This window comes from Lucilia cuprina, chromosome 4 (assembly GCF_022045245.1).
Source record: "Lucilia cuprina isolate Lc7/37 chromosome 4, ASM2204524v1, whole genome shotgun sequence".
NCBI lineage: Eukaryota > Metazoa > Arthropoda > Insecta > Diptera > Calliphoridae > Lucilia > Lucilia cuprina.
The window spans coordinates 90,669,144-90,683,163 of NC_060952.1; the positions used below are offsets into that span (position 1 = coordinate 90,669,144).

General features: G+C 26.5%; 2 protein-coding genes across 16 annotated transcripts in view; one reads left to right on the forward strand and one right to left on the reverse strand.

Annotated features, from left to right (window-relative positions):
- The window catches only part of LOC111678819 (tropomyosin-2), a 61,780-nt gene that overhangs the window by 17,527 nt on the left and 30,233 nt on the right, over window positions 1-14,020 (forward strand). For 9 of the 15 annotated variants that reach the window (XM_046950259.1, XM_046950260.1, XM_046950256.1 and 6 more), the window contains one exon: window positions 11,800-11,933. In XM_046950259.1, coding sequence (XP_046806215.1) covers window positions 11,800-11,933 — 134 coding nt within the window. Of the gene's footprint in view, window positions 1-4,266; window positions 4,995-11,799; window positions 11,934-12,179; window positions 12,298-14,020 lie in introns of those variants that run through there. The other 6 variants (XM_046950263.1, XM_046950262.1, XM_046950261.1 and 3 more) reach the window with 4 other exon arrangements.
- The window catches only part of LOC111678816 (zinc finger protein 568), a 65,926-nt gene continuing 59,324 nt past the window's right edge, over window positions 7,419-14,020 (reverse strand). The window contains exon 6 of the transcript XR_006940787.1: window positions 7,419-7,879. The gene's annotated coding sequence lies outside the window, so the exon portion shown is untranslated. The remainder of the gene's footprint in view (window positions 7,880-14,020) is intronic.

Genomic DNA, 14,020 nt, shown 5'->3' on the forward strand with positions numbered 1-14,020 from the left:
ACATAATTTTCTATTGACAAAACTGGTGATATACACATTTTACCAAATAAAAGTGTTATACACAAAATTTTCATAAAAATAAAACTCTTATACAACCAATTTCCTATAGAAAAAGTATATAACAATTTTCTAAAAAAAAACTGTTATACAAACAATTTTGGACAGAAAAAAGTGTTGTACACACAATTTCTCAAAAATAAAACTCTTATACAACCAATTTTGTACAAAAAAAGAGTGTTATACACACAATTTTCTCAAAAATAAAACTCTTATACAACCAATTTTCTTTAGAAAAAGTGTTATATAAACAATTTTCTAAAAAAAACTGTTATGCAACGAATTTTATACAGAAAAAGTGTTATACACGCAATTTCTCAAAAATAAAACTCTTATACAATCAATTCTGTAGAGAAAAAAGTGTTATATACAAAATTTTCTCAAAAATAAATCTTTTATGCAACCAATTTTCTATAGAAAAAGTGTTATACACACAATTTATCAAAATTAAAACTGTTTAAAAAAAAACTGTTATACATCCAATTATCTATAGAAAAAAGTGTTATACACATAAATTTCTAACGAAAAGCTTGTTATAAACACATTTTCAAAAGGAAAATACTCAAAAATAAAACTGTTCTACCGTCAATTTTTCAAAGAAAAGAGTGTTATACACACAATTTACTACCGAAAAACTTATTTTGTACAAATTTTTTTGTATGACAAGACTATTATACACACATTTTTTTTATTTAAAAAAGTGTTATACATAAATTTTTCTCAAAAAAAAACTGTTATATACCCAATTTTCTAAAGAAAAATGTGTTATAAACATAAATTTCCACCGAAAAACTTGTTATGTATACATTTTCAATAGGAAATTACTGTTATACACACAATTTTTTTCAAAAAATAAAAACTATTATACGCCCAAGTTTGTATAGAAGAAAAAAGTGTTACACATAAAAATTTTATCAAAAAACTTGTTATGAATACAACTTTATATCTTTACAAACAACTTTCTATCGAAAAACTTGTTACTCACAATTTTTTAATAGGAAAACACTGTTATACAATAATTTTCCAATCGAAAAAAAGTGTTATACATAAAGCTTTATATGTAAAAGCTGTTTTAAACAACTAAATAAGTTCTATACAAACATTTGTAATAAAAACAAACTGTTATACATACAATTTTCCATAGAATAACTTTTTTTCTATAATTTCTATAAAAAAAAAAACGCATTACCAATCAAGTGTAATACAATTTTTAAAAGAAAACTGTTATACGCCCAAGTTTGTATAGAAGAAAAAAGTGTTATACTTGTTATTAATATGAAACATAACATTTTATCGAAAAATTTGTTACACACAAATTTTTAATAGGAAAACACTGTTATACACTAATTTTTCTATCGAAAAAAAGTGTTATGCATAAAGCTTTCCATGTAAAAGCTGTTTTAAACAACTAAAAAAGTTCTATACAAACATTTGTAATAAAAACAAACTGTTATACATACAATTTTCTATTGAAGAACTTCTCTTCTATAATTTTCTTTAAAATTCTACATAAATTAAGTTTTATATAAAAATAAAGCTTAAGTTTATTTTAAACAATCTTTAATTGATCACAGTATTAAATGAGGTCTTCAATTGTCATATTTCGCCTAAGATCGGTCATTATTTTTGTACTTATTTATATACATATTTTTTATATAAAAAAATCATATATTAACCACAAATAAACAATTAAGTTTGAGGTTTTATAAAGACACAACTTTGTTTCAGCAAATTGTTTAAATGTTTACAGAGATTTCTTCAAATTTCAAAATTTATTAAAAATTTTAATTCTCTTAAAAAAATTTTTGAAAAAAAATATATAAAATTTATTTTAAATTTTTTCTTACGACTATTAATTTGTTTTAAAAATTTTCAATACCCAACATAACTAATAAACTGTTTTTGGTTTAATATGTTTAAAACGTTTTTTTTTACAACAATTATTATTTTTATCCTTTTATGGCAATAAAATAAACAATTACAAAAAAAAGTAACTAATAATTCTTACAAAATGTTTACAAAAACCAAAAAAAAAAAAAAAATTATTATAAATAATTTAAAAGAAATAAAAAACGTGTTTGTTTTTATATGTCACTGGCAAACATAAATAGTAGTGTTTTGTCAACGACCTTCCTAATGACGCTTGTAACCATATTTGTTGCAATTTACTCAATTTGTTTATTTTTTTTTTTTTAATTTATTTATTATAAATACTAAATGGTGTGTATGATTTTTGCTGCTGTTTCGTTTTTTTCTTTAGTTCCATAACAATACATATGAGGAATTCACTTTTAATTTCTTTTCATTGCCAGTCAAGTGTAATTAATTGTTGTTTTATTTAATCATAATTTAAAATACTTTTCTATACTATTTTCTATGAAAAGCTTTTTATGGTTTTGCTCGTTGTGTTGTGTATTTACACACTTTTGCATTTTTTTTTTTTCATTAAAAAAGCGAGCCAAGTATACCTTATTTGGCTAAATTTATCAGTATTTTTTTTTAGTATTCAATATGTTTAAAGTTTTGAAACTTTAAACGGTTATTTTTTGTTTGTTTTTTGTTTCGCTGCAGACGCGTCACATTTTATACTAATGATTAGTCATGTTTTTATTTCCTTTTTTACTACCTTTGACTAAATTTGATAAGATTAATTAAACAAAAAGTTCAACCTTTATTTATTTAAAGAAAGAAATATTTTGAAAATTTCTTTAAAGGTTAAGGTTTTCAAATCTGGACGAAAATTTGGTCGATAAACTAGTCCAGAGTTTAGTATATAGTTCAATCTATAGTCTAACTTATAGAACAGTCTATAGTCTAACTTATAGTCCAGTCTAGTATTTAGTTTATAGTAGTCTATAGTCTAATATACAGTCTTCTCTATTGCCTTGTCTATAGTTTAGTCTATAGTCTAGTCTACGGTCTGGTATATAGTCTAATCTATAGTCTAGGCTTAAGTAGTGTAGTGACTATACTATACTCTTGTCGTTTGTCTAGTTTATAGGTTAGTCTATAGTATAGTGTAGTCTATAATGTAGTTTATAATTTAGTCTATAGACTGCTCTGGTCTATAGTCTAGTCTTTAGTCTAGTCAATAGCCTTGTCTATAGTCAAGTCTTTAGTTTAGCATATAGTCTAGTCTATAATTTAGTATATAGTCTATAATCTTGCCTAGAATCTGGTCATAGTCTAGTCTATAGTATAGTTTATAGCCTAGCCTATAGTCTAGTCAATAGTTTTGACTATAGTCTAGTCTATATAGTAGTCTATAATAAGTCTACTCTACTAGTCTATAGTGTAGTATTTAGTAAAGTTGTTAGTCTTGTCTATAGTCTACAGAATAGTTTAGTATATAGTCTAGTCTATAATCTTGTCTAGAGTCTAGTCTATAATCTGGTCTATAATTTGGTCTATACTGCACCAGGCTTTTGTCTACTCTATAGTCTAGACTTTTGTCTTTTATATAGTCTAGTCTTTAGCCTAGTCTATAATCTAGTCTACAGTCTAGTCTACAATCTTTTATAGATTCTGATCTTTAAATTCAGTTTTAACTTTAATTTTTTCAGTGTATTCTTAATTACACTCATTTTTTCTCTTTTATATTTCTTTCACCAATAAAAGAGAACTTAAATGTTTTACTCTTCTCTTTAAAATAAAAAATTCCAATAAGATTAACTTAACAATTAAACAAAAAAAATCTAATTACAATTAACTCAATTTTGCCAATTAGTTAAATAACAAGTACAATTTCATTTAATTATTTCAAATATAAAATTTATTTTAAAATTTATGTTTATTAGAAAATTTTATATAAATATTAAAAAAAAAACCACAACTTTTCAAGCGGCATTAATACAAAATTATTTTTTTGAGTTAATGCATGCTTTTGTATAACATAATACCTGCCGAAAAAAACAACTATACAGTTATCTCTTTCTCTCTCATAGAAATTTATACGAAAAACAAGTGTTTTACTAAGAAATTAAACAGACAGATAGACAGACAAAACAAGCAAAGAGTTTGGAGTACAAAATCTAGGCGAGGCTTTTTGTTGTAGTTTTAACTCATACTCGCGCACATACTCACATACCTTCCTAGTTTACTCTTTTTTTTGCTCTTTTTTCACATATTTTTTCCAAGCAAAAAGCCGATATGTTTTGTCAACGTAATCGTTTGTCAACGCCGCCGCCACTCAAAGAAAAAAATTTCAGTAAATGAGCTCATTCGCTGCAAAAAGTTCGAGACGTAAGCTTCGTTTTGTGTGTAGAGTTTTTATGTTGTTGGCATTTTGAAAAAGAAATTTTATAATTTTTTTTTAACAAAAAGAAATAGAAAATATCTAAAATTTATTTATAAAAAAATAACATATAATTGTTAAAAATTATAAAGTGGATAGTTATTTATTAAAAAGAAAATAGTTTAACAAAAGTAAGAAAGAAGAAAAAAAAACGTGAAATAAAAAACCACTCCATAAGATAAAAAAAATTAAAGAAAAGTAGAAGAAGAAGCAGAAAAACCGGTGGTCGTTTTTTTTATCTAACGTTCCGCTTTAAAAATTTATTCGTTGTCTCAGTCTGTCTTCAACACTACACTTTGTGTTCACATTCTGCTATTTCTTTAGAAAAAAAGAAGAAAATTTTTCAAATAAAAAAAGGTGCTTAGAAAAGAAATTAAAACTACTTGTTTAAAGTAAAAAGAAAGTAAGAAATAAAGGAAAACAAGTGCTAAAAGCCCTAATTGTTCATTTATTTAAAAAAAGTACTAAACCGGAAAACAAAAACCCAAACTACACAAAAATGACCACCAACATTCCACAAGGCACTTTATTGGATGTGCTGAAGAAGAAAATGCGTCAGACCAAAGAAGAAATGGAAAAATATAAAGACGAATGTGAAGAATATCACAAGCGCTTGCAATTAGAAGTTGTAAGACGAGAGGAAGTAAGTTGGCCCTAGACTTTATGTGTAAAAAACCAGCTCCAAAATAGTTTTATTTCTTTTTTAAAAAATATACTTTTAATAGTTTTCATTTTTGGACAAAAATCCCAGAACATTTCTTTTTTTTTTTTTTGGTAAAAAGAAAAAAACCTAGATATTTACATATTAATTACAATTATATTAGTTGTATTCTTTTTGTAAAATATTTCGGTTAGTAATGAGAGATAAGGATAACTGTATAGTTGCCAAGAAATTTGAGTAGAAAAAAGAACAAGAAACATTTCGCTCAAGAGAGCTAGAGGGAGAGAGAGCGAGTTTTTTTTTTTTTTGAAGAGTTTCATTTGTTATTGCTCTTTGAAAATTTGTTGTAATTTTAATATTTAAGAGTTTTGAAATTAACAGGGTGTTAAGCAGGGTTGGAAAATTCAGTATAGAGTCCATTAATTGGTTGTAAACTTGTGGAACGGACAATAGTCCAGTTCAAGTGTGTTGAAAAATCTAATCTTTGGATTAGTAAATAGAGTTGTCTAAAAACTAGTCTATTAACTATTCATTAAGCTAGTTAATAAACTGGTCAGTAGGCTAGTGCATAGACTAGTGTATAGGCTAGCCCATAGAGTAATCAATAGCGGTCCATAGATTAGGCAATAGACTAGTATATAGATTTGTCGCATTACTAGTCTATAGACTATTCAATAGGCTAGTTATTAGACTAGTCCAAAGACTAGTGATAAACCTAGTCATTACACTAGTTCATAGACTAGTTTTTATACTAGTCTATAAACTAGTCAGTATACTAGTGCATAGGCAAGTCAGTAGACTAGTGCATAGACTATTCAGTTGACTAGTGCATAGGCGAGTTCATAAACTAGTCCATATGGATGTTCATATCTACACTACACTAGTCCATATACTAGTCATCACACTATCCTATAGATTAGTCAATAAGCTAGTCCCTAGACCATCAATAGACTAGTACCCAGATTCATCTATTAATTTGCTTATATAAGGCCTTCTCAAACAGTCATTATAGTTGATCATTAACCTACTAATCTATAGACTAGTAAATAGACTATTCAATACACTACAGAGTAGTCAATAGGCTAGTCACTACACTAGCCCATAGACTAGTCCATAAACTAGTCATCACACTATCCTATAGATGAGTCAATAAACTAGTACCTAGACCATTCAATAAACTACTACACAGACTCATCCAATAATTCTGCTTATACTAGGCCTTCTCAAACAGTCATTATAGTTGATCATTAACCGACTACATTTTTTTGTTCACTTTGTTTTCATTTGCATTTCCTTATTTTCTTTAATATTCTACTCATATTTGTATTATTATTGTTGTTGGGGGTGTTTTTTTTTCTGTTTTGTATGTGTCTCTGTGATGTGCGTTTTATACTTGACACTGTGTGTTTTAATATTATTGTATGACCAACTAACATCACACTAGTCAGTCGCCACTAAGCCAGCTAGTGTACTCATTGAGTAAAAAATGGACAACAAAAAAAAAAGTAAAATGAATTCTTTACCTTTTACGGCCATTTGTTTTATTCTTTATAATCCAAGTCTATTATAAATGGGAAACATTAAAATAAACCATGTTTGTATCATGTTCAAATATAGAAAAAAAGTTCAATGTTATTTTTTTTTAAATTTTATTATGTTCATCATTCTCCCCCTAAACGTAGTTGTATTGTGTAGTTTGTTTAATTTTGCTATAATTAGCGTATATTTTTATAACAAAAAATTTTTCTATTTTCATTTTTATATCACTGAACACAATGGGCAGTCGCAATTCAGGTCTGAGTTGGGGAACAACTCTCGCGTCATCGCGATTATTTCTTAAACGCGTTCAGGCTTGTGTTTGTTGCCTGGCTTTCGACAGTTTTGCGTCTCGCTCGCACTGGTGTAATGTATTACTTCATGTAACTGTTCAAAGTTACATGTTGTCTACATTAACCTCGTGCTTTCGTTTTACCTCAAGTGAGGTTATGTTTTATTGGTGGAGACCATAGAATACTCAAACGTTTTTAACTGGTGGAGACCATAAAATACTCACGATATAACCTGGTGGAGACCATTTAAACTCAAATATATACTGGTGGAGACCATTAATACTTTTGATGAAATCAAGTCCGGATGCTCCAACTTCCTATATGAAGGTATAGGTCGGTTGGTGGGGTTTTCTCTGGACAAACGTGTGATAACCTGGCAATATGAGTGCTTGATGCACCGCCATCCTAATCAAAACCCAAAAAAAAAAAAAAAAAAAAAAAGAACACAATGGGAAATTTTTAACTGTGTGTTTGTCTATTTGTTTTTTTCGTCATTTGACAATTAATTGAATTTGTCAATTGGCCCATTAAAAATATGTAATTTTATTGATTTAATTTTATCTATTTTTTTTGGGGGGAAAGTAGTCACATGAGTTTGTTTTTTTGTTGGATTTTGAAAACATTTAGGCTGTTCATAGTTTTCTTATAATTATTGCACACAGTTTTTATAAGACTTTTTGTTAAATTATTGGTTTATTGATATTCTTTATGTTATCCATAGTTTAAGTTCAATTGTACTTAGCTTCTTTGTTTGTTTACACTTTAAATGAATCCTTTTATAAATTTAACTTGTTGTTGTTGTGGCAGCAACAGGTGCAATGTTGGTTTGGCTGAGTTGACAATATTAGGCAATTCTTCATTGAACTCCCAGTCAAACTCCGGTGCAAAGAACCGGTTGTCGTGTTAAGGGATTAAACTTGTTGTTGTTGGGAAAAATCTGAGTTGACCGATTGAGAATCGAGTTGTTCCGGAGCGAGATCCAATTGTCGTGAGAACGGAAATGGATTAAACTTTTCATCTGTACCGGCAATTAGGTTTCTAAAAGAGTCGATTCAAATAATTAACGATTTTTACAGCTGTTAAATGGTTTTCAACAAAATTTTTCTGATTTTTAGATTGCTAAAGGTTAAAAACGAAGACAATTCTTTAGAGAAATCTTTTTAATTTAAGTTTTCAATTAAAATAGTTTAAGAAAAGGTTTCCAAATTTAGACAGAATTAAAAGGGAAGACAGTAAATACAGTCTTTTATAGTAAAACTTTACAAATTTGGATTTACAATTGTGTAAATAAAACTATTCGAAACTTTTACAAAACTTCTTTTTAAAAGTAATTAAAGCGTTTGAAACTTGCTTTCCTTTTTAACTAAAATTGTTTGAGAAAAAGATTTCCAAATTTAGACAGGATTAAAGAGGGAAAGAAAGTAATTACAGATTTTTATAGTAAAACTATACAAATTTTAGATTTCCAATAAAATTTGTTCAAGAAAGGGAAAACACATTTCTTAAGATCCCAAAATGAAACAAAACTTTCTATAAAAGTCCTTAGAATGATCGAAATCCAGTTTCTTAAGATCATAAATGGACTTTTAGTGACAAGTTTTATAAATTTCTTTGCAAAATATTGACAAATACATTAAAAATGTTTTCTATATTACTTTTTAAATTCTTTACTTCATAAACAAGTTTGGGTTTATCCTTCCATTAGAAAACAGTTTTCTTTTTATCCTAAATGAAACTTTAATTTCCATTTTGTTACAATATAAACTTTAGAATTCTATTGTAATAAATTTAAACTAAATTTGACTTAATACTTATAATATGTTTTCCAAAGAATTATATTCTTCTTAATAAATATGATTTTTTTTTAAATCTTTGTTTAAAAAGACATTTGTTTTTAAATTTAACTGTTTTATTTCGTATTATATTATTTATAATATTTATGATTTAAACTGTTAGTAGCTAAATAATAATTTTTTTCTTCTATATTTAAATATTATGCAAATCTGAAAAAACAGTTTAGCTATGTTTTGTTTCATAAATTTTACTCTCGTGTTATCAATGAATAACAAAAAAAAAAGAATATAATGAATAACATATAAACCACACCACTGTTGCTCATCCAAAAACAAAAAAGTAAAAGAAAGAAGAAATATTAGTAAAGCAGAAAAAGTTAAAAAATAGTTTTTTATCGGTTGATACAGCTGTTGCTGAATTGTCAATCTAAGTTCCTGTATAATTATAACGACTTTATATAGTGCACTCTAGAACCGTGAAATACAGTGAGAAAAATTTTTTTCTCTAAACGGTTTTGTTAGTGTGAGCATACGTAAGTGTAATAGAAAGAGTACAAGACAGCTCTTTGCGTTTTGTTGTTCTAGAACAGTGAAAGGCAGAGAGTAAAAAAATAGTTCTCTAAACGGTTTTGTTAGTGTGAGCATACGTATGAGTGAAAGAATGAATACAAGGCAGCTTATTTGAGAGCTCATTGCTCACAACAATCTGTGTTTCTAGTATTGGTTAAAAAGCTCACTTATTCATGTTTATTATTGTCAAAAGAAGTAGAACTTTTGGTCTTAACATCCTGCTGGATTTTTAGTAGAGATTGCAATATCGAAGTTACAATCTTCTAAATAAACTAAGGAACTGTTTGGGTGTATTCTTACCGATTGAAAGAGAGAGTACAAGGCAGCTCTTTGCGTTTCGTTGTTCTAGAACAGCGAATATCAGAGAGTAAAAAAATAGTTCTCTAAACGGATTTATTAAGAAAGAGTACAAGGCAGCTCATTTGAGAGCTCATTCCGCTTTGCTGCTTTAGAACATCGCAAGGCAGAGAGTAAAAAATTAGTTCTCCAAATGATTTTGTTTGGGTGTATTCTCACCGAGTGAAAGAGAGAGTACAAGGCAGCTCATTGCATTTCGTTGCTCTAGAAAAAGAATGTTTGGTTTTAACTCTCTGTATTTCTGGTATTGGTATTTTAATCATGTTTATTATGGTCAATAGAAGTACTACCTTTTGGCCCTAATATCCTTCTCTGTTTCTAAATCTTCTATCCCCCATATACATAAATGTTTAATAAAGTTATTGATGATTTATTGCGGGAATCTTGTATGAAAAATGTGCGTAATAGAAGTGAAAGTTTTGTTCCCGTTCAATTTTCATTTCCCTCGAAGGGAAAATTGCTATCGAGAACTTGTTGTGAAGAATTCAATCACAATAGTGATTTTTATATGGAACAGCTGTTGAATGTTAACAGCTGTTGAATGTTTACAAAATTTCAACAACAAATATCACATCAATGGATTTTTTTTACGACAAAAAAGTTAGTGAACGAAAAAAGTAAAAAGGGAACATATTTCACGTGAAACGATAATTGCCGATAGGGTTTAATATCTTTATGAATACCGGGGTATATACTAAACGCCTTATTCATAACAATTTATCAAAGGTTTATTAACTTTTGATAAATTGTTATAAGGCAGCAAGTTCCTAAGTTTCCTAATTAAATTAAACTTATTTTCTGTATAATTATAATGTATTACGACATTAAGTGATACTCTCACACTATAATAAGTCATAACTTTTATATATAGTTCTCTTTAAAAAAAAAAAACTATCAAAAGTGTACAGTATCAGCAAGTCGTTCTTAACATAACTTATTCTCTTACTTGCTTTCTTTAATATCTATTTAAATGAAGACCGTATATGTTTGCTCATTTTTTTTCCTGTTTATATTGTTTTTGTTGGGGGATTTTGTTGGCTGACTATCTTTTCTGTTTTCTGTTTGTTTTTTTGTTTTGTTTGTAATACTATATGAGACTAGTTGTGGCTGAATAACATAAGTTCCAAAATTTTGCTGCTGCCCCATGGCAACGTTTTATACGTATATACATACATACCGCTTATATGTAGTTAATCATTCAAATATTTTTCAGCATATATGTACATACACTTCACTCCCTTTTTGTCAATGACTTATTTTTTTTTTTTAATTTTGTTATTCGAGAACAACAACAAAAATGAAATTTTATTAAAAATTTCTATACTTTGAGTATGTTTACAGACATACAAATATTTTTTGTTCCTCTTTCTCTCTCTCTCTCGACCCTCTAAAAAGTAAACAGCCAGCTAGCAAGCAAGCTTGTTATAATGATGACGTAATTTTGCGCTAATATTTTGTTTTAAATACAGGCCTTTTATTAATCATTTTTTTTTAATTTTACAAATAAAATAAAGAAAAAATGAAAAAGAAAGAAGGAATATTTTTAAAGATTTTTCTTTAATTACTTAAAATCTCAGTCTTTTTAAAAAGTTTGTAAAGGCAGCTATTTAAACAAAATTAACTTTTGTCTTATTCCCCCATATTCATAAAGTTATTAATAACTTATTTTGGGTTTATTAAACAGTTTTTCTTTATGAATTTTCTTGAAAATAAAATGTTAATACAACTTTATTAAACTTTTATATATATATAAAGGGAGAATATATTAAAGGAAATAAAGAACTAAAAGATTTCATTAAAAGGATGATGTCAGCTTCTCTTTTAGGGGCTGTTTTGTAAAACAATGTTTGCATAATTATGTTAAATCGAAAAAAAGGAAAAAAAGCATAGTTTTCTTTTCTAAAAGTTTCTTTTACAGCTCTACAGGATAAAAAAAGGACAAAAAGATCTGGAGAAATTTTAAAGAATTTCTAATTAAACTAAACTTTTGTATAAAAGTTTTAGTAAACAAAAAGAGAGCATAATTAAAACCCAGTTATAGATTATAGAGATTTTTAGTAAATTTTGGGCTTTCAAAACACTATTAAAAGTATATTTTATATATAAAACTATAAAGGAGCATATATTTGAGTTTATTTATTAAGATTTTAAGGTTAAATTTAAGTTATTTTATATAAAACCAAAAAAATATTTATTTTTTCTTTTTTAACAATTAAAAAAAAAAAAACAAAATTTTAGGCTGAATCTGAAGTTGCTGCTTTGAACCGTCGTATTCAATTGCTCGAAGAAGACTTGGAACGTTCAGAAGAACGTTTGGGTTCCGCCACAGCTAAGCTCTCTGAAGCTTCCCAAGCTGCTGATGAAAGTGAACGGTTAGTATTCCATTTCAATGCGAATTGTATTGAAATATTTATTTTTTTATTATATAATTATTACAAATTATTTATTTTACAATTCTTTTAAAGTGCGAAAAAGAAAAAAACAAATTAAGTTTAAATTTTAAGTTATCAAGGTGAAGGTTTTTATTATTTTGGGTTGATTATTGTTTTTTTAAAAAATATCCCAAACTAAGAGTAATAATATTTAAAAAAAAATATATATATAATCAAATAAATTAGGATACGAAAGGCTCTTGAAAATCGTACAAATATGGAAGATGACAGAGTAGCTGTTTTGGAAGCCCAATTGGCACAGGCTAAATTAATTGCCGAAGAAGCCGATAAGAAATATGAAGAGGTATACAATACAATATACAAAATTTTTCTTTTGTTTACTGTAGGGTATTAGGGTTTTCTTTTGTGGAATTATTTAAAATTGAGGTTAGGTAAAACTGGGTAATAATGCTCTCTTTTTTTGTAACTTGTGTAAATGAAAAGGTAACCACCGCTCCAACACTTTAAATGCTCCTTTAAAGTGTTGTTATATTAAATTTAATTAAATTTTAAGTTTTATTTTATTTGTAAACTGTAAAAAACTTTAGTTTTTGTTTAAATTAACAAAAAATAAAGTTTTATTTAATTTATATTTAAGTATGTATCTTATGTTTAAGTTTAAAGTACTAGGCATGCAACAATTTATAACTTTTTATTTTGTTTCCTGGCAAATGTTTTAAAAGTAGTGTTTTCTTAGAAAATTATTATTATTTCCTATTTCCTTACAACACCCTCTCAGCTAATTGTAGTACAAATTTTAGAGCTGCCAAATAATAATATTAAATTCCTTTTTTTTAATTATTAATCATATTATTTAATCAATTAAAAAGATTGTTGCACACCTAAGTTTCTATTTTTATATTATGTCTCGATCGTATTATATCACCATTTTAGTTTAAGTATAATTATCTATTTATTTATTATCTGAAATATTTAGTATGTTTATGTTAAATGTCTGTTAACATAAAAGTGCTCTGTAGTTGTAGATTTATATGTTTTTCTTGCAAAACAAAATAGCAACAAAAAAGGTACATTTTTCCATTTGTTTTTCCATAAAAAAGTAAAAGTTTAAAAGCTAAAAAAAAGTTTAATTAAAAGTACTATTTTCGAAATCTTTTGACTTCAAAATTGAGAAAACGCCCGAAATTGCTCTAAAATTTAAAAGAAATTTAATTTTTAAAGAATGCTTTTGTTTTAAAGATCATTTTAAGAGTTTTAAATTTTTTTCGAACATAAGTTCGAATATTCGAAAATAACTTAAAAATTCATAAATTCCAAAATTAATCTTCGAAATTGAGTAAATGCCAGAAATTGCTCTTAAATCTAAACGAAACTTAATTTTTATGAATGATCTTGTTTTTAAGGTAATTTTAAGAGTTTTAAAGTTTTTTCGAACATAAGTTCGAATATTCATAACTTAAAATTCATACATTTCAAAATCAATCTTCGAAATTGAGAAAATGCCAAAAATTGCTTTTAAATGTAAACAAAATTAATTTTTTATGAATGCTCTTGTTTTAAAGATCATTTTGAGAGTTTTTTAAATTTTTTTTTTTCGAACTTAAGTTCGAATATTCGATTATAACTTAAAAATTATAAATTCCAAAATTTGATTGATAATTTTTTAGATTTTCAAGAAATTTTTTAAATTCATTTCAAAAAATACGAGTTCGAATATAAAATTCCCTTTTTAGGTCATTTCGAACATTATTTCGAATTTTTCGAAAATCTCTAAATAAGTTCTAATTCTTGAATAAAACTTAAAAATCATGTACATATAATAAAACTTTATTTCGAACATAAATTTAGTTTTCGAACATAAGTTCGAATTTTCGAAAAAATCTTGAGAAGTACTAATTCGAAAATATAAGAAATTGACCAAGAATTACATTAAACTGGAACCGCATTTTAAAGTAAAAAGTTTTTTCCAAAAGTCATTTCAATAGCTTTAAAAGCTTTTCGAACATAAGTTTGAATTTTCGAAGATGACCTAAGAAGTTAGAAAAAGTTTAAATTTCGAAAATGTA